The sequence below is a fragment of the Chiloscyllium plagiosum genome, unplaced genomic scaffold (assembly GCF_037043375.1).
Source record: "Chiloscyllium plagiosum isolate Xiang-an unplaced genomic scaffold, Cpla_swu_hap1 HiC_scaffold_8, whole genome shotgun sequence".
Taxonomy (NCBI): Eukaryota; Metazoa; Chordata; class Chondrichthyes; order Orectolobiformes; family Hemiscylliidae; genus Chiloscyllium; species Chiloscyllium plagiosum.
This window is the reverse complement of record NW_028270146.1, coordinates 25,164,695-25,183,007: the sequence shown is the minus strand read 5'-3', so window position 1 is coordinate 25,183,007 and position 18,313 is coordinate 25,164,695. Positions and strand designations below refer to the sequence as shown.

The 18,313-nt window shown below is 41.3% G+C and overlaps 1 protein-coding gene across 8 annotated transcripts in view; it reads right to left on the bottom strand.

The window, feature by feature from the left end:
- Window positions 1-18,313, bottom strand: part of bcl11ba (BCL11 transcription factor B a) — a 168,248-nt gene that overhangs the window by 100,869 nt on the left and 49,066 nt on the right. Inside the window, exon 1 of one of the 8 annotated variants that reach the window (XM_087989664.1) lies at window positions 12,000-12,042. The exons of the other annotated variants lie outside the window; for them this stretch is intronic. Coding sequence (XP_087845790.1) covers window positions 12,000-12,039 — 40 coding nt within the window. The 5' untranslated portion in view covers window positions 12,040-12,042. Of the gene's footprint in view, window positions 1-11,999; window positions 12,043-18,313 lie in introns of those variants that run through there. 8 annotated transcript variants of the gene reach the window in all.

The following is an 18,313-nucleotide window of genomic DNA, read 5'->3' as shown; positions in this document are numbered from 1 at the left end:
TTTGTTTTCCCTGCATTCTAACCTCCTGGACAGTTGAAATGATTTGGGGAGATTGCTGGCAACAGCTGGAATGTGAATGTTCATAAGCCCATGAGGCGCCTTCACAGAAACTCACCACTCTCACCGCTATCTTGTAACAACTAGTTCCGTTTTGATTTTACACATTACTGGGACATCATCATATACAATAAAGAAAGGCACATTCTTATTCTTTCCTTTAACTCAGAACTTAAAACAAACACGTTAAGTGCGAAAAGAAAATCAGAAGGAAAGTGTCTGGATAACAATGGGCTTCAATCCCAGGGTGTCTCACATTGATGTTCAGCAACTGGACATAACAGTTATTGCAAACCAAAGGTAAAAATCACACAACACCAGGTTAGAGTCCAACAGGTTTAACTGGAAGCACTAGCTTTAGGAACACTGCTCCTTCATCAGGTGGTTGGGAGCAGCGCTCTAAAAGCTACTGCGTCTAATTAAACCTATTGGACTATAACTTGGTGTTGTATGATTTTTAACTTCCTGATGAAGGGCTTTGCCCGAAACGTCGATTTTCCTGCTCCTCAGATGCTGCCTGACCTCCTGTGCTTTTCCAGCACCACTCTGATCTAAACTCTGGTTTCCAGCATCTGCAGTCCTCACTTGTGCCTGATTTTTAACTTTGTACACCCCAGTCCAACACCGGCATCTCCAAATCATGACTGCAAACCAATAATAACAAAAAAAAAGGCTTGGCTCTAAGACAGAAATTTGACTTAGATGCTATTCCTGAGGTAGGAGATACACAAAACTGCTGTCCTGTAAAGATTGGACAGACTTCATCACACTTGGCTACTTATTAAACCCAAATCAACAGAAATGGAGTGCTTTTATGCACCATCTTTTGCAGTGAATAGCTGCTAGTTACTTTCCATGTGTTTTATCAGACAAAACTTGGATAGTGAGCTGTTACATAAGGAGATGTTACAAAAGGAGACTAGCAGTTGGTCAAAAAAGTAGGGATTTAAGAGTATCTAAATGAAGAAATGTGATGGCAAATAGTTGGGAGGTGGGAGGTATAGAGCTTTGGGTTTAGGTGATTGAAGGCACAGCTGCCAACAGTGAAGCAACTGTAACAGGAGACACTGAACAGGCCAGAGATGGAGAAACTCAGAACGTCACCATACCACGACAAAAGGAGTTGAAAACAAAAATGAGACTTTTAAAATCTAAGGAGAGAAACAGAATTAAATAAATTCAAAAAAGAAACAATGAAAGAATATGAAAGTGGGACTACGACAGTCACCGTCAACAAGGGAGTTTACACCGGAACCAATACCACTTGCCAAACAACTTCCTTATATAGCAAATGTTTTCTTAGTCAGTACAACAGTGGCCAGAGACAGTAAGCACTCATTTCTCTCCTTGCTCTTGCTCATACTAGTATTAGCATTTCAGCACATAGCTGTACCAATCACCTGTCTGCTAGCAAAAGCAGAACATGGGCCAAAGTATCCTGCTTTAAAGTAACACACACAGCCTGTTGACTTTGGACAATCGCAAGGAATCTCACTTCCAAAACACCCAAACTTTTTGCCAAAACCACCAATACCCTGCCACATAAATATCCGGATTTATAATAAGTAATGAGAAATGCCAGCTTTTTCCCTTCTTCTTACAGTGCCCATGAGCTGAACCTTTTCCGGCGATTGTAATGGGGCAGTACTGGTCGGCCTTTCTCTCGCCCTCCAGCATGTCATTCCCTTGTTAAGGTCAATGCTGGTTATTCAGTCTTGTTAATCCCACAACACATACTTGTGCTGTTATTTTGCTGTAATTTATAAAATCCTTTCTCCATATTATGCAATCTTATTATATTTATGGAGATTTCTTTCTTGATACCACACTTCTGAAATTTTAATTCTGGTCTTTCATTATTATTGTGAAATATAAATGCAAATGTATTACTTTGGAACAAATAATTTAACAAAAATTATTCAATAAATAAAAAAAGTAATAATTTTGAAAGGTTAAATAGCTGACTACCAACATAAATATCTTTACTTCTGAGTATCCCTTTTTACCTCAATTTACCAAGATGTACAGTGTAGACACCCAGTGGAGCATGTTCATTTACACTTCCATGCTGTCTTAAAGCAAAAAAATTCAAACCATAGAAGCAGGCTATACATCAGTGTTATCTGCCAGGAGTCACAATCATAGAGACGTACAGCACATAAACAGACCCTTCAATCCAACTCGTCCATGCCGACAAGATATCCTAAATTAATCCCAATCCCATTTGCCAACTACAGTGAAAATCTGGCAAATTGGCATGGAAGTCCTCAAAACTTTCACATGATTTTTCTGATTCCACTCATTTAGTCAAGAAAGAACAGTAATCCACAACAGGGGATCCCTCTGTTGAGACAGCAGAGAGAGGTTCACATAAATCTTTTGAATGTTCACGAGCAAGTGGACCCAGAGCAACATTTCATGGTGTTGATGATCTCGCCAGATTATCCAATCCATTGATAACAGAGTTTAAAAGAAATTATGAAATAAGCAAAATAAATAACCCTACCACAAATATGTTCACTGGAAAAGGCAGCAAACCAGAAATACAGGTTATTTGAATCTAATCGCACTTTCCTGGTTTGAAATTACACAAAAATAAGCAGTTATATCTATTGTACTATGTACAAAATGAATTCTACCTCTAAACAGCTATGAAAGAGTTGCTTTCCTCCCCTATATGGTCACTTTGTTTTATAATGAAGAACAAAAACATTTTCTTTTAAGCCATATTGCTGCAGAATATGTTTTTTAAACTTCCTTCATTACACAATTAATAATTAAATATTAATATTTATCACATAAGGAGAAGTGATGTGGACCAGGTTCTAACCTGCACTGTCTTCAGGACTCTGGCTACTTTGAGCCAGCATGGCAGAAATAATGTAGAAGGTTTAGCTGACCTGAATCTCAGAGGTGTTTTAAATGGATGTTTAAATTGCATTCATTCTCCCAGGCTGACTATTAAACACTCCTTTGTGTGTCCAACTCTTCTTCTCTCTCTTTGGGCTCTATCTCCACCTATCGTTTATTCCTTACTCCCTCCTAGCTACCATCAATTCTGAAGGAGGGTCACTGGACATGAAACATTAACTCTGAATTCTCTCCAGAGATGCTGCTGGACCTGCTAAGCTTTTCCAGTTATTTCTGTCTTTGTTTCTGATTGCCAGCCTCCGAAGTTCTTTTGGTATTTTTTTTCATTAAATTGAGGTCTTATTGCTCTCCCCCCTACTTATTGCTGCTCCAACTACCCCACACCCAGACACAAGAAGAAAGAAAAGTCATCCTAGCTAGTTAGCAGGAAGTCAGCTGCAAACATGAGTCGTCATTGAAGAAGGGAGAAAAGACTCCGGGTGTGAAATGGATTCTTAAATATGGTTTAACTTCTCCATGAGGAGATGAAATGAAAAGGCTGGGGTTACTGCAGATAGAGTCATAGAGATGTACAGCATGGAAACAGACCCTTCGGTCCAACCCGTCCATGCCAACCAGATATTCCAACACAATCCAGTCCCACCTGCCAGCACCCGGCCCATATCCTTCCAAACCCTTCCTATTCATATACCCATCCAAACGGCTTTTAAATGTTGTAATTCCCCTCTCACCCTAAACCTATGCCTTCCAGTTCTGGACTTCCCCCACCCCAGGGAAAAGATTTTGTCTATTTACCCTAACCATGCCCCTATAAGGTCACCCCTCAGCCTCCGAAGCTCCAGGGAAAACAGCCCCAGCCTGTTCTGCCTGTCCCAATTGCTCAAATCCTCCAACCCTGGCAATATCCTTGTAAATCTTTTCTGAACCCTTTCAAGTTTCACAACATCTTTCTGATAAGAAGGAAACCAGAATTGCACACAATATTCCAACAGTGGCCGAACCAATGACTATACAGCCACAACATGACCTCCCAACTCCTGTACTCAATACTCTGACTGATAAAGGAAAGTATTCCAAACGCCTTCTTCACTATCCTATCTACCTGCGACTCCACTTTCAAGGAGCTATGAACCTGCACTCCATTGTCTCTTTGTTCAGCAACACTCCCTAGGACCTTACCATTAAGTGTATAAGTCCTGCTAAGATTTGCTTTCCCAAAATGCAGCACTTGCATTTATCTGAATTAAACTCCATCTGCCATTTCTCAGCCCATTGGCCCATCAGATCAAGATCCTGTTGTAATCTGAGGTAACCATCTTCGCTGTCCACTACACTTCCAATTTTGGTGTCAACTGCAAACTTACTAACTGTACCTCTTATGCTCGCATCCAAATCATTTATGTAAATGACGAAAAGTAGAGGACCCAGCACCGATCCTTGTGGCACTCCACTGGTCACAGGCCTCCAGTCTGAAAAACAACCCTCCACCACCACCCTCTGTCTTCTACCTTTGAGCCAGTTCTATATCCAAATGGCTAGTTCTCCCTTTATTCCATGAGATCTAACCTTGCTAACCAGTCTCCCATGGGGAACCTTGTCGAACGCCTTACTGAAGTCCATATAGATCACATCTACTGCTCTGCCCTCATCAATCCTTTGTTACTTCTTCAAAAAACTCAATCAAGTTTGTGAGACATGATTTCCCATGCACAAAGCCGTGTTGACTATCCCTAATCAGTCCTTGCCTTTCCAAATACATGTACATCCTGTCCCTCAGGATTCCAACAACTTGCCACCACCGACATCAGGCTCACTGGTCTATAGTTCCCTGGCTTGTCCTTACTACCCTTCTTAAAGAGTGGCACGTTTGCCAACCTCCAGTCTTCTGGCACCTCACCTGTGACTATCGATGATACAAATATCTCAGCAAGAGGCCCAGCAATCACTTCTCCAGCTTCCCACAGAGTTCTAGGGTACAACTGATTGGGTCCTGGGGATTTATTCACCTTTATGCGTTCCAACAGTGGCCGAACCAATGACTGTACAGCCACAACATGACCTCCCAACTCCTGTACTCAATACTCTGACTGATAAAGGAAAGCATTCCAAACGCCTTCTTCACTATCCTATCTACCTGCGACTCCAATTTCAAGGAGCTATGAACCTGCACTCCAATGTCTCTTGGACCTTACCATTAAGTGTATAAGTCCTCCTCTGTAATATAGACATTTTGCAAGGTGTCACCATCTATTTTGCTATTTTCTATATCTTCCATATCCTTTTTCACAGTAAATACTGATGCAAAAAGATGGGAGCAATTTTGATTTGGGCCTTTGACTGTAAATCAGGTCAGTGGGTGTGCAACAGATGGATAATCTGGTGTGATCGCACCCTGTCGTTTAAAATCAGAATCGCCCCAGGAGGGCATGTGTTGCAAGTGTCTGCTTTGAGAGTGAGGTTTGAAAACTGCATGCAGTAGCTGCAGTGAACACAGTTCGTACAACATTTCTGCCATCCTAACATCAGAACATTACATTGTACAGCCCAACTAAGATCTATGTGGCACATAGTTTGGATTAACACAGAACTAACAAACAAAAGCATAACATAGAGGTGAAAATGTTTTGTCTTGCAATGCGGAGATCTGGGCACAGCAATAGTTTAAAATTGACGAGCAATACCAAGGTAACCAGCTTCATCAGAACTGCTTCGTTTCCGATGAAAGGAGTTACAACGTGCAAGCACTCTGTGTATGGGCAGTGTAAACGCCGATATAAAAACACAATTCCAATTTAAACAAGTTGCACTCATATCCCACCTTATTTGTAGTAAAACACCTCAAGGAGCTTCATAACGGTTATCAGACATGACTGGAGACTGAGCTGAAAATGTGTTGCTGGAAAAGCGCCGCAGGTCAGGCAGCATCCAAGGAGCAGGAGAATCGACATTTCGGGCATAAGCCCTTCTTCAGAAATGAGGAAAGTGTGTCCAGCAGGCTAAGATAAAAGGTAGGGAGGAGGGACTTGGGGGAGGGGCGTTGGAAATGCAATTGGTGGAAGAAGATCAAGGTGAGGGTGATAGGCCGGAGTGGGGGTGGGGGCGGAGAGGTCAGGAAGAAGATTGCAGGTTAGGAAGGCGGTGCTGAGTTTGAGGGATTTGACTGAGACAAGGTGGGGGGAGGGGAAATGAGGAAACTGGAGAAATCTGAGTTCATCCCTTGTGGATGGAGGGTTCCTAGGCGGAAGATGAGGCGCCAGACCATAGCAACACGAAAAACCCTTAGTCCAATGACTGGAGACTGAGTCAGGTAGGCAAAACTTTGGCCAATGATTTGAGAAAATGATGTGAAAAGAAGAAAACAGATGTAATGAGTTGGGTGAGGAAATTCCAGATGTGAGTGTCTAGGCAGCTAAAGGAGTTGAATAAAATACCATATAATAGGCTGGTCAACAAGGCTGATGTAAATTTGGAATAAAAGGAAGAGTTGCTGCATCGGACCAAAATTGTCTGAGTGACAGGAAACGGAGGTGGTATTGAACAGTTGTTTTCCAGACTAAAGGAAGATATACAATGGGATTTCCGAGATGTGCACTGTTCTTCCTGATCTATACATATTAGACTTAGGAGTAATGGGCAAAATGTCAAAATTTGAAGATGACAAAATTTAGAAGCATTGTGAACTGTAAGGAGGGTAGTGACAGACTTCAAGAGGACAAAAAGCTAATTGGAGTGAACAAGTAGGCAGCCAATGAAATTTAATGCAGCAGAGGGCGAAGAAATACAATTTGGTAGGACGAATACGGAGATGCAATATAAAGCAAAGGGTACAATTCAAAAACAGGTGTCGGAACAGAGAGATCTGGGGATATAACAGCACAAACAGCACAAAGTGTCTGCTTTGAGAGTGAGGTTTGAAAACTGCATGCAGTAGCTGCAGTGAACACAGTTCGTACAACATTTCTGCCATCCTAACATCAGAACATTACATTGTACAGCCCAACTAAGATCTATGTGGCACATAGATCTTAGGCAAGTTGAAAAAGTGTTTCAAAAGCACATGGAATCCTGGGCTTTACAGCAGAGGAATAGAGTACAACAACAAGGAAGTCTTGATAAATCTGCAGAAGACATTGGTTTGGCCTTGACTGGAGCATTGTGTTCAATGCTGGGCACCACATTTTAGGAAGGATGTAAAGGCCTTAGAGAAGGACATAAAATAATTTAAACTTGAGTGGGGAAGGCCAAACAGCTCTTTAAGTCTGTTCTGGCCTTCATTAAGACACGGTTCATCTGAAATTTTGCAGGGCCATGGCAAAGTAGTAGATGACAGAACAGATTAATTTGTTAGCTCTCTCTTAAAGAGCACAGGCACAATAGGCCAAATGGCCTTCTTTTGTGCTGTTATATTCTATGATCATAACTCCAATGTACAGGCTGCCCCAATAACCCTCAATTCCACCACTCAAAAATGAATCTAACGCAATCCTGAATATACTTAACAACCTAGTCACCACTCCTATCTGAGGAAGAGAATTCCAAAGATTAGTGACGCTGAGAAGAAATTTCTCCTAGTCTCCATCTTAAATGGAGACCCTTTGTTTTGCCCTATACTTCGTTATGCCTGTGAAGAGGAAACATCCTCTCGGTATCTACCCTGTCATGTTCCCTAAGAATAATTGCTTCAATAAGATTACTTCATTCTTCTAAGCCCCAGTCCAACTTGCTCAACATTTCCTACACGACAATCCCATCATCCCAAGAATCAGTCTAGTGAACTTACTCTGAGCTGCTGCCAACTCAAGTACATGGTACGGCAAATATTGAGAAGAATAGCTTCAGGGATGTGGAACTTCAATTTGATGAACAGGTGGAGAAACCAGCGTTATTCTCCTTCAGGAAGGGAAAGAGAAGATATGAAGAGGGGCTCAAAATCACTAAGAGTCTAGATCAAGACTCTATGACTCTAAGTAGATGAGATCAAAGGTGCTTAATGGCAGTACCATGATGGTATTGGCTTGGATTGGGAGAAGACTGAACTGTCAAATGAATTAATTGCAATATGATTTGCAATATGACATGCATTGTTTGAGAGATTTGTGGAGACAATACAGTCATGGCCTTTAAAAGGAATTAGATAGGTGTCTGAAGAAAAAAAAATGCAAGGCAGCAAGGAAAAGGGCAATAGAGTGGGATGAGCTGAGCTGCTCTTTCAGAGAGCCAGTACAAATATAACTAACAGAACCACCTCCTTTGATGTTGTTGTTATAGGATTCTGTGATTAGTTACATCAGCCAGGGTCAAAATCTTATACCTTCCGATTTGTATATCTTGGTAATAATGGGCTGTGTTTTAATACAGCTAACCTATGGTCACAGACCTCGACCGGGAATGAAAACAAGTACTGGAGAGCTGGATGTTGCAGAAGCCGTGTCTTTTAGAGTTAAACTTAGCTCCTGCTTGCAATCACACCTTGTAGAGATTGCAATGCACACTTCCTTGCCAAACTCTCTAGTGCTTAGTCCAGATTTTAGCTCCCTGCCAACAGCTCCCAGCTAAAAAATCTTGGGAGCTGAGCCTAGCTCCTGTCAAAATTTTCAACAAACAACAAAAAAAAAGCCAAGGTTCTGTACAACTGGCCAGAATTGAGTGAGTTGTTTTAGGCAACAGTTTCTACTTTTTGCTCTCCCTCCAACTTTCTCTACTTTGGCACTGTTCCACATAAATTAAATAAAACATTGCATTTACATAGGGTCTTTCATGACCTCTAAGTGTCACAAAGAGAAATTACAGCCAATGAGGTAGTTTCTTGAAGTGCAGCCATTGTTGTAATGTCGGAAACACCCCAGCCAATTTGTACACACCACAAATTCCCACAAACAGCAATGTGATAATGACCAGATAATCTGTTTTAGCAATGCTGGCTCAATATTGGCCAGACCACCAAAAAGATTTCCCCTGCTCTTAGATGCAACAACAACAATGGATCTTTACCATCCACCTGAATGGATGAAAGGAGCCTCACTATAAAACCTCACCCTGCTTGATCTACTGGACGTTTCAAGAAAATTTTGGGTGTTAGTTCAGATTTCCAGAATCTGTGGCATTTTGCAACAACATGGCTCAAAAAGAATGGAGCAGGAGGAAAGCTTTCCCTGATCTTTTCCAAATAGTCTCACAAGTCCTTTCTAGTTCCTTCAATCGACATTCCAGCTCTCATTTCCTGTGAGCATCAGCTTCAACAGAAGTTTAAAAATATGCTTATGTTGCAAGCTGGCTGACTACTATACAGCATCAGCCACTTAGTTCTGGAAGAGTCTAACTTTTCTTCGTTCTCCAGTTAACCTCATCTACTCTACAAGATATACTTACATGTCCTTGATTGCATTTCTGGGCATTCTGTTTAATTTCTAACTGACAATTTACATATTTCACCACTTGATTTCCAGTTCCAACTAGCAGCAAAGTGCCCATTGTGCGCATTTCAAGAGAAAGTGACACAGTCACAGAATCAATAGCGAGCTGAAGAGCTCCCTACTCGCATTACTTTGTGCTATTTTCTTTGTGTTTGCCAGACAGAACATGGCAAACTCAGAAATAGAATTAGTCTTATTCCTCTAACAAGGGGTGTATGTTACCTTTACTCATCTCATTGCACCCATACTCCCATCATCACATTTTTCCACATCTTCCAATTGCAAATTCTCAAACCATTGACTGCATTGTTAAACAGCAATTGAGCCATCCTGAAACCTGGGATTCGGAGAGTAGTGCTGAAAATGTATTGCTGGAAAAGCGCAGCAGGTCAAGCAGCATCCAAGGAGCAGGAGAGTCGACGTTTCAGGCAAGAGCCCTTCTTCCTGAAGAAGGGCTCATGCCCGAAACGTCGATTCTCCTGCTCCTTGGATGCTGTCTGACCTGCTGCGCTTTTCCAGCAACACATTTTCAGCTCTGATCGTCAGCATCTGCAGTCCTCACTTTCTCCTATCCGGGGAGTAGTGTCAGGGAATGCCTGAAAATTAATCCTTTGACAAAGGAAATTACGTTCATGTCTATCCATCTTCACCAGTTTCAGAAACAAGACATTTGCAACATGTGGCACCCTGTCCCTTAATCACAGAGGCTGCAGTTTCTTTTGATATATACACACAAGCCTCCGAGCACCAAAAGTTCCACATGAGCGGGTTATGGCATACTTTTTGTTTTGGTTCAGAGCTTGTCCCGAAGCTGGGTAAAAGTGCTGCAAAGGGCAGCTCTGGCAGATTTAGTTATTAGACAAATCAATGTTCGCAGATCATCCACTCGGGAGGAATACTGAAGCTCAAGTCACCATCTTTATTCTGTATGGCTTGACAGGGCCTTTGTTGTCTGGGAAATAGGTGTATCAAGAGGGCCAAACACAACCAGGGCAAGCCAAATGGCCTCCTTCTACACTATTACCATTCTGTGATTGTACACTGAGGTGTCATTAAACAAAAGACTACAATTGTTCAGAATGCCTGAAATGGCCACTCAATAATTTATTGTACAACAGAATACCATAATTTGCGACAGCACAATTGGCTACAAACTTCCCTTGAGGGATTAGGGTGGTGGGGCAAACACCTTTCAGAAATGTTTGAATCATGTTCTTAAAGTTCTGCATTCAACCGTGATCCTACAAATCTGGGTGAAGCAGGATTAAATCCAAATAGCTGTCAAGAACATTCTTACAGAATGTAAACTTTTAATTTACCTGAAACAGTCCAAACAACAAACAACAACCTGCCATCAATTTATTAAAAGATGAAAATGAGTTGTGTTTCAACCCTACATTTTAATGCCATCATTATTACTACAGTTCTGTAGAAGTACTGAGTCCTAATGCAAGAACACTATTTATAGAAAATATTGAAAACAGCCATAGAACAAACTTGTTCGCAATGTCACCGTAAACAATGGTTTGAGAGAATCTCTTTCCTCTCCAGCTTGCAATCCTCCCTTAAAAAATGGACACTTTTGTTCAATATATACAAAGTCAAGCTGATGGCTTATTTTGATGCACAACCTATTGAAGCGGCTCTTAAACCAGTAAGAGTTACTTCAACCTGCCTTGTACTGCAGGTTGTCTTCTCTCTGTATATACAGGGTTATTGTTATCATTACTGAATTATAACGACATGGGAGTAGGGTCAAAAAGACATCATATTTTTCATCCTGACCTGTTTTCATTACGTGCCACAGGATTCTGTGACACTTGACACTAATAAAAAGGTCAGGTTAACCAACATATTCCAGCAATTTCCCCTCTGTGCTGCATTCCCCCACTGATCAAAAAAAGACTCCAATGGATTTACATGCTGGTGCAATACCACGACGTATTGACAAAATGTCATTCTGTCTCATCCGATTCCAAGCTAAACGAAAGGATATGGAGATGCAGAGTTTATTGCTGCAGGGGCTAGTGAAAATATCTTGCAGGATAGTCTATTTAAGGATCCAAAGAAGCGCATCTCACTTATTTATTAATTTGCTCTCCTGTGATGAGTCAGTTTGTTGTATACAGTACACATCTCAATTTCCCTAACAGAATAGCACGAGGGCAAGGTCATAACCTTTCTCCAATATTCCCACATAATTTCTGTCACCCTCTGACCAGCTGGCAGCTCAGGCGAGCCAAGAAAGGGGTCAAGGTGGGCTCTCGTGATCCTACTCAAGGTCTAATGTGCTTAGGGAAGCAGCTGTTACAACCTGCCCCATGCGAACCGAGAGAAATAGTTTAGCATCTCACCGCACTGAATTCATAGCATATCGGGAAGATATGCAGACAATACCCACTGTCGAAGATATCGAGCAGCAGCCACTGATAAAACAGAAGTCCTAATAAATCCTAATGGCAATCCCTGAGAAACATCTCTATGCATAGAATAACTGTGATACAGTATAGATTACCACAAGGAGGTTTTGAGGCAATTGCACTAATGCTTTAAGGGTAAGTTTGTTAACTACACAAGGGAGAAAGGAAAATAAGGTGATGCCATCAGCACTAAAGAGAGAGAGTTGGTGTGAGGATCATGTAGAATACCAGCCCAGACCTGCTGACCCGATGGTCTGTTTCTGTGTTGTTGATCCCATGCAACTATCTGTAAGAAAGCACAGTTCAGAAATTCAAAGGTTCAAAATAAAGATACTGCAAGCAAGCAATTCTTCATATTTGTGAACACCCATCTGCTACAATTTCAACTCTTCTGCAAAACTTTAAGAAGGTGCAAGGGGGAATCACGACACAATCTCACCCAGATTTTAATATGTAAAGTATTCTCATGCAATTTCTAGAGCTCAATCCTTTTTTAAAATAAGTCAGTTGATGCCACTTTTGGTCAGGAATCCACGAAAAGACATCGTCCTACTGAAATACCACCTTGTTGTTACTGTATCTTCAACAACCATCATGGTGCTGGATACCAAGTGTGGGCTGGCTTTTAATCTTATCTCACTTTTATCAGGTAGTTCTCTGGCTTACTTTCCTTTTGTAGCCTATTTCAGAAGGAAAGAATAGACCAAATCGGAACATGGTGGTCGTCACTATGTCTGTTGAACGAGTTTGTATCCTGGTTTGAAAGTTCCTGTGAGGTTGGCAATTGTCTTAAACATTTCATTGACAAAATATGCCAAATAAAAACGGTATAAATAAAACTTAAAAGAAGTACAAATTTTTGAACAAATATTCAATTATCTTTGGTTCTAGCTTATTATTTTATTGGGCTTAAGTAACAGATTTTTACTCCTTTCCTGGAAAGTATGGTGAAAACAATACATTATTTGGTCATTCTGATTACACAAGTTGACAAACTAAAATCCAAACTAACAGATGTACAAGTCTTAAAATCAATAAACACTTCAAGCACCTGTCTTTCTTAAAGCATATCTCCACATTTTAATTGCTCCCTCACACAGATCTCCAATGTAAATATCTCGGATGGTGATAATGTCCAGGGCTCTCCAAATCCCATTCTCGAACCTACTAATGCAAATCTGACTGGAACACCTTCTAATATTCCTGTCCTACTGCTTTTTAATGTTTTGGATTTTTCGGGGGGACGGGGAGAATGGTGGTTTGAGTGGGAGGGAAGGAAAAGATAGACAATGAGCTTTCCCTCAATGTTTCATCCAACCATGTGAGAGAATGGTTTCAGCACACTGAAATAAATAACCCATTCAGGTAATGGAAGATTTTGTACAAGTTCCTTTTACAATTGGTATGTACATTACTACTACATACATAGCCACAGAAATGGCCCTACAGCAACCCCTGAATCAGTTCCATCTTTCAATCAGTCCACACCTGTATCCTAACTCCATTCAACTTTCCTGACTCCATTTCCCTTAAAATTCTTGGCTGGCTAAAATCAATTAGGTCCAGATTTAAAGTCATTGTTTTGTGGGAGAGGTGCACTTTTCAACCAGCCTTCAAGATGTATCCCCAAATTTCTCTCCTGAATGGCCCAACTCTGATCTGAGATATTCCCAGCAGAAGAAACACTCTCTCTCTCTCTCTCTCTGTCTCTACTGACCATACTAACCCCTTCTAAAATCCTGGAAAAAGTGAGGACTTCAGATGCTGGAGATCAGAGTTGATGAGTGTGGTGCTGGAAATGCAGAGACAGTCAGGCAGCATCTGAGGAGCAGGACAGTCGATGTTTCAAGCATAAGCCCTTCATCCCGATGCTCGAAATGCTGTCTCTCCTGCTCCTCAGATGCTGCCTGACTGCCTGTGCTTTTCTAGCACTACACTCTTTGACTCCTTCTAAAATCCTAAAAGGATCATTCATACCTCACCTTAAACTTCTGCATTCTCTGCAACATAACCTAATTTCTGTTACCTTGCCTCATAATCCAGCTTGAAGGATTAATATACTAACACAGTGGTGAGTATGTATTGCACTATTTCCAAAGCCATTGTATCCTTGGAATGTATACTTTAAGGTGGTCAACACTTCCTCAGTATCAGGGAGGCTTTGATCTGGGGCAGCGTTTTACTGCACTCCATTCCCCCCACCCCAAGAGTTTTGGGGTCTCTTCTGGCACAAGCTGCTCTAGATTCATGCCTGCGTGGGTCCCAACTTTATCCCCTCACCCTGTCAGGTCTCCTATTTTTAACAACTGATCTAATCACTTTCATCTTCCTTCACTGGTCATCAAAAATTCCCCATGTACTGGAACTGCTTTAAAGTGCTACTTACAATACTGCATTAAAAATTAATTACACATGCTATTTTATTGATAGTGCATATCTTAATGAGCACCAGCTGTGCAAGGCAACCAAACTCAATTTAAAGACAGCAATAAAAAAAAGGCTTCCAACTCTCTCGGTCCCTTTCATAGTTAAAATGGCAACATCTTGCATGGATTTAAAACAGAGAACTTTGATTTAATACTAAATTTAGCTGGGTTTTTGAAGGGCTGCGCGCATACAGTTTTGACACTTTAGTGGAGGAGAGGCACACTGTTTTGTTCATCTACACTTAAAGCATCTTACTGCTTGTCCCTGGAGTGCAGAACATTATGTGTTTTGAGCCCTAGTAAACAACCAACATATACACAGGAGGGACAAGGGAGTTAAAAATATCAGTCGATTTTAAAGGTTTTCTTTCATGTGCAACTGGACAAGTGGTTGTGCGGCTGGTGAGGGAGGGAATAAAAAAAATTTTCCTTGCGAAGTTGTATAAAAAGTTTCATTTTGTTAAATATTTGTTCAACAGGTTATCTGCTAGAAAAGAGAAGTCAAAATAACTTATGTACTTGACTTTATATTTAGTCCATATGGTGTTCAGTATTTATGATTAATTCCATGTCTCTTCTTCAGGTTATTTTTCCAATCTATTCAGGATGCAGGTTCTACGGACTGGGAATACAAAGGAATTTCTTTCACGTGTCAATTCCTTAACCGTATCCCCTCCTCCCCCACACCTCTGTTTCCTTCTCCTCTTGGAGGCACTGACTGTACCATGTTGGGGACAATGCCATTACAGTGTCATACAAGAATACCCTTGTGAAGATTTAGTTGAGAGCTTCGACAAGCTATTCAGCCACTGGAGGTAGGAAGGGGAGAACAATGGAGGCATCACACGCATTTCCTAGTCTGTTACTACTAAATCTCTGCCCAACCCTGCACTTCCGACTTGACCACATGCCTAGTTAGTCCATGTGGTGTCTGAGAGTGGACAACCTCTTCCCTCTGACGACTTCATCTAGCTTATGAGGACCAAGTCCACTAACCCAGCAGGGATCAGTACAGGTTAAAGAATGGCGCTGCATCTCTTCCCAGTCCTATCACTTGGCAATTCACTGAATCCAAATATGACAAAACACCATCAGGTCTTTGTGGTGCAGTGGTAGTGGCCCCTGCTCTGAGACAGGAGGCCTGGGTTCAAGTCCCACCCACTCCAGAGGTGTGGTAATAGCATCTCTGAATTGGTTGACTAGAATATAGTTACAACAGACTCAAGCATCAATCAGGCGGAGTGATCCCAATCACACTCTCTTAGATTCACAGATTATAGAGCCCAAAATGTCGGTGTGGACTTGTTGGGCCGAAGGGCCTGTTTCCACACTGTAAAGTAATCTAAAAAAAATGCAACGTACACTGTGCTCTCAAAGCTCACCCACAAATAGAGCAGAGTATCGCACTGCTGTTCACGCATTACAAGGGTTTTGTCACTTCTGAGGACACGGTCACAAGTGAGTCACTCACGCTTGTGATTTATAGGACTATTGTGATGAAATGCCTCTAAACATACAGTCAATGGGGCAATATCTTTTAACTCGGAGCAGTTGCAAAGCTTTGGATAGAGTCATGCTTTGTCCCACATGCAATAAGTCACAGACGTTAAAAACACGTCCGTGCACTCAAAGTCCCAAATATCACTGAAAACTAAGGAGAAAGGAATGTCTTAACCATCATACTCCAATTCTCTGAGAATTGCATTGAGGTGTGCTCATGACATGAAAGAGAGAGAAGAAAGCAAATTTTCTTCCCCTTCTAAATTTTATCTTTATCCTCTTCTTCCCAAAAACATCACACTCAAAGGTTTGATTGTAGATGCAAATCGAGTTCAGAAACTGAAAATCATTGGTGAGCACAACTCTGTTACCCAATCACTTCTCTCAGTGCCTCCACTGTGTTAAATTATCTTCTGATGTCCAACATTCAATACTGGATGAGCAGAAATAGTCTTAAATTAAATGTTGGTCAGAATGAAGTCACCTCACTTTGGTCTCTGCTCAAAACTCTCCAGCTAACAACTCCATCCCGCTCCCTGGCAACTGTCTGAGATTAAGCTTTTCTGTTTGCATCAAACAAAAACAGAAATTGTTGAATAAACCCAGCTGGTTCTGGCAGTACTGAGGTAGAGAAAACAGAGTTAACATTTTAGGTCCAAAGACCCTTCTTCAGAATTAAAAATTCAATTCTGAAGAAGGGTCACCCTACTCAAAATATTAATGTTCTTTCCTCTTCACAGATACTGCCAGACCTGCTGAGTTTCTCCATTAAATTCAGCTTTTTTTTCCAGATCTTCAGCATTGGCAGTTCTTTGTTTTGTTTTAGTTTGTTTGTATGTTTGATGCCAAATACAACATGGAGATAAGCTTCCAATTTCATATTCATGACATGGCTAAATTTGTCCATTTCCTCTTCCTATAACATCATCCAACTGTGCCTCATCTCAGTTTATCTGTTCTGAAACCCTCATCCGTGCCTTACGGATCTTAATTGTTAAATGCATTCCTTATTATTCCCCACATTCCATCCAACTTAATCTTGAAGTTCAATTTCCCTATCACCCAGATACTCACTGACCAACAATGCTACTCAGTCAATCAACGTTTTGATTTTCAAATTCCCATCCTCATTTTCAAATCCCTCCATGGTGTCATCCTTTTCTCTGAAATCTTCTCCAGCTTCAAATACTGAGCTTCTTGTGCACGCCCAATTATAACTGCTCCACCTTCAATGGTCATGCATTCAACTACAATGACACAAACTCCGGAATACTCTCTCTGATTCTGCTGCTTTCCTCTTTTAAGACATTCCTTAAGACACTCCCTCTTTCCCAAGCTTCTGGTCCTTTCATTTAATATCTCCTTCTGTAATCTGGTGTCACACTTTGTTTTAAAATGCTCCTCTGACATATCTTACATCTTACAAGGGGTTATACTGTTGTGTTTGTGGTGTAGGAAGAGAGAGAGAGACAAAGGAATAAAATAAATGTCTGATAAACCCTTCAGTTCTCCACATTCTATTTGTATCTATTCCTTTTGTCTTCCAATGAGAGATACCCCATCCAGCCCTTTCTCCCTCTTTAACGTTCAGCAGCTATTGAGCTGTAAAGTCCTATCCATTCTCACCTTGGGTTCACACTCCTGCATTTTCGGTTGTAGGCACTGGGGTTTGGTTATCAGTTTGAAGTCAAGCCTGTGTCTCCCTCCCTCCCATTGTCCATTATCCAGATGATGGAAGGCAATTAACCAAGATGGGCTTCGATACCTCCAGTTTGCAACTCCTAGATTTGTGAGTTTTAGCCATCAACCAGGAGGAATGCTGTATAAATGAGCAAGAACTGAACAGGGTGAGAACGGGGTGGAAGCCAGGGGTTAACAAGAGAGCAATGGCTACACATAGTTACAGTGTTAAGTTATCTGAATTCAGTCAATTGGAATGTCACAGAAAACGATTTCAATCGTGCTGGTGTTAGCTAGCAGTTAACAATGCTGACAATAGTACAGTCTTTGGCAACTGTACAATAAACAAGGTGCTGCTGCTCCTTGGACTCTAGCTACAGTACAATGCTAGGTACTCAGCAGGACAGACAGCCTTATTCACAGGATTGTACCACTCAGCTGGCTTGAAGAATCCACAAAGATGCTTCCCCACAACAATGCTAGCATCCTAGGGAGTATTTCTGTTCTCCACCTTCCCCTACCCTCCCACAACACCACCAACCTAAAGGGAGGACAGATCAGTCCAAACACCGAAGTCATGACATCGTAGTATTAAGACAACTACGCCTTGGCCGAGTTCAATTTGTCAGGCATGACAAGTGGATTTTGACACAGCCTTCCTTTTCAGACAAGTACGGGTGCTTCCACTCTAAGAAGCTAAGCTTTCAGAGGAGCTTTACTGCAGGCATAACGAACAGGCTCCATTCCCTCATGATAAAATGAACTGCTACTCATACCCTGTCTCACACAGGTGGGCTTGTATTCCACAGAAAAGTGTCCAAAAACTGGCAATTAAACAACTCTCTCCTTATTTGAAAAGGTCAAGTGACCAGAATGGTCCAACAAGTACTTTTTTTTAAAAAAACTGCAAAACTCAGTGTTTCTTTCTTGAGGAGTGGAGATAGAA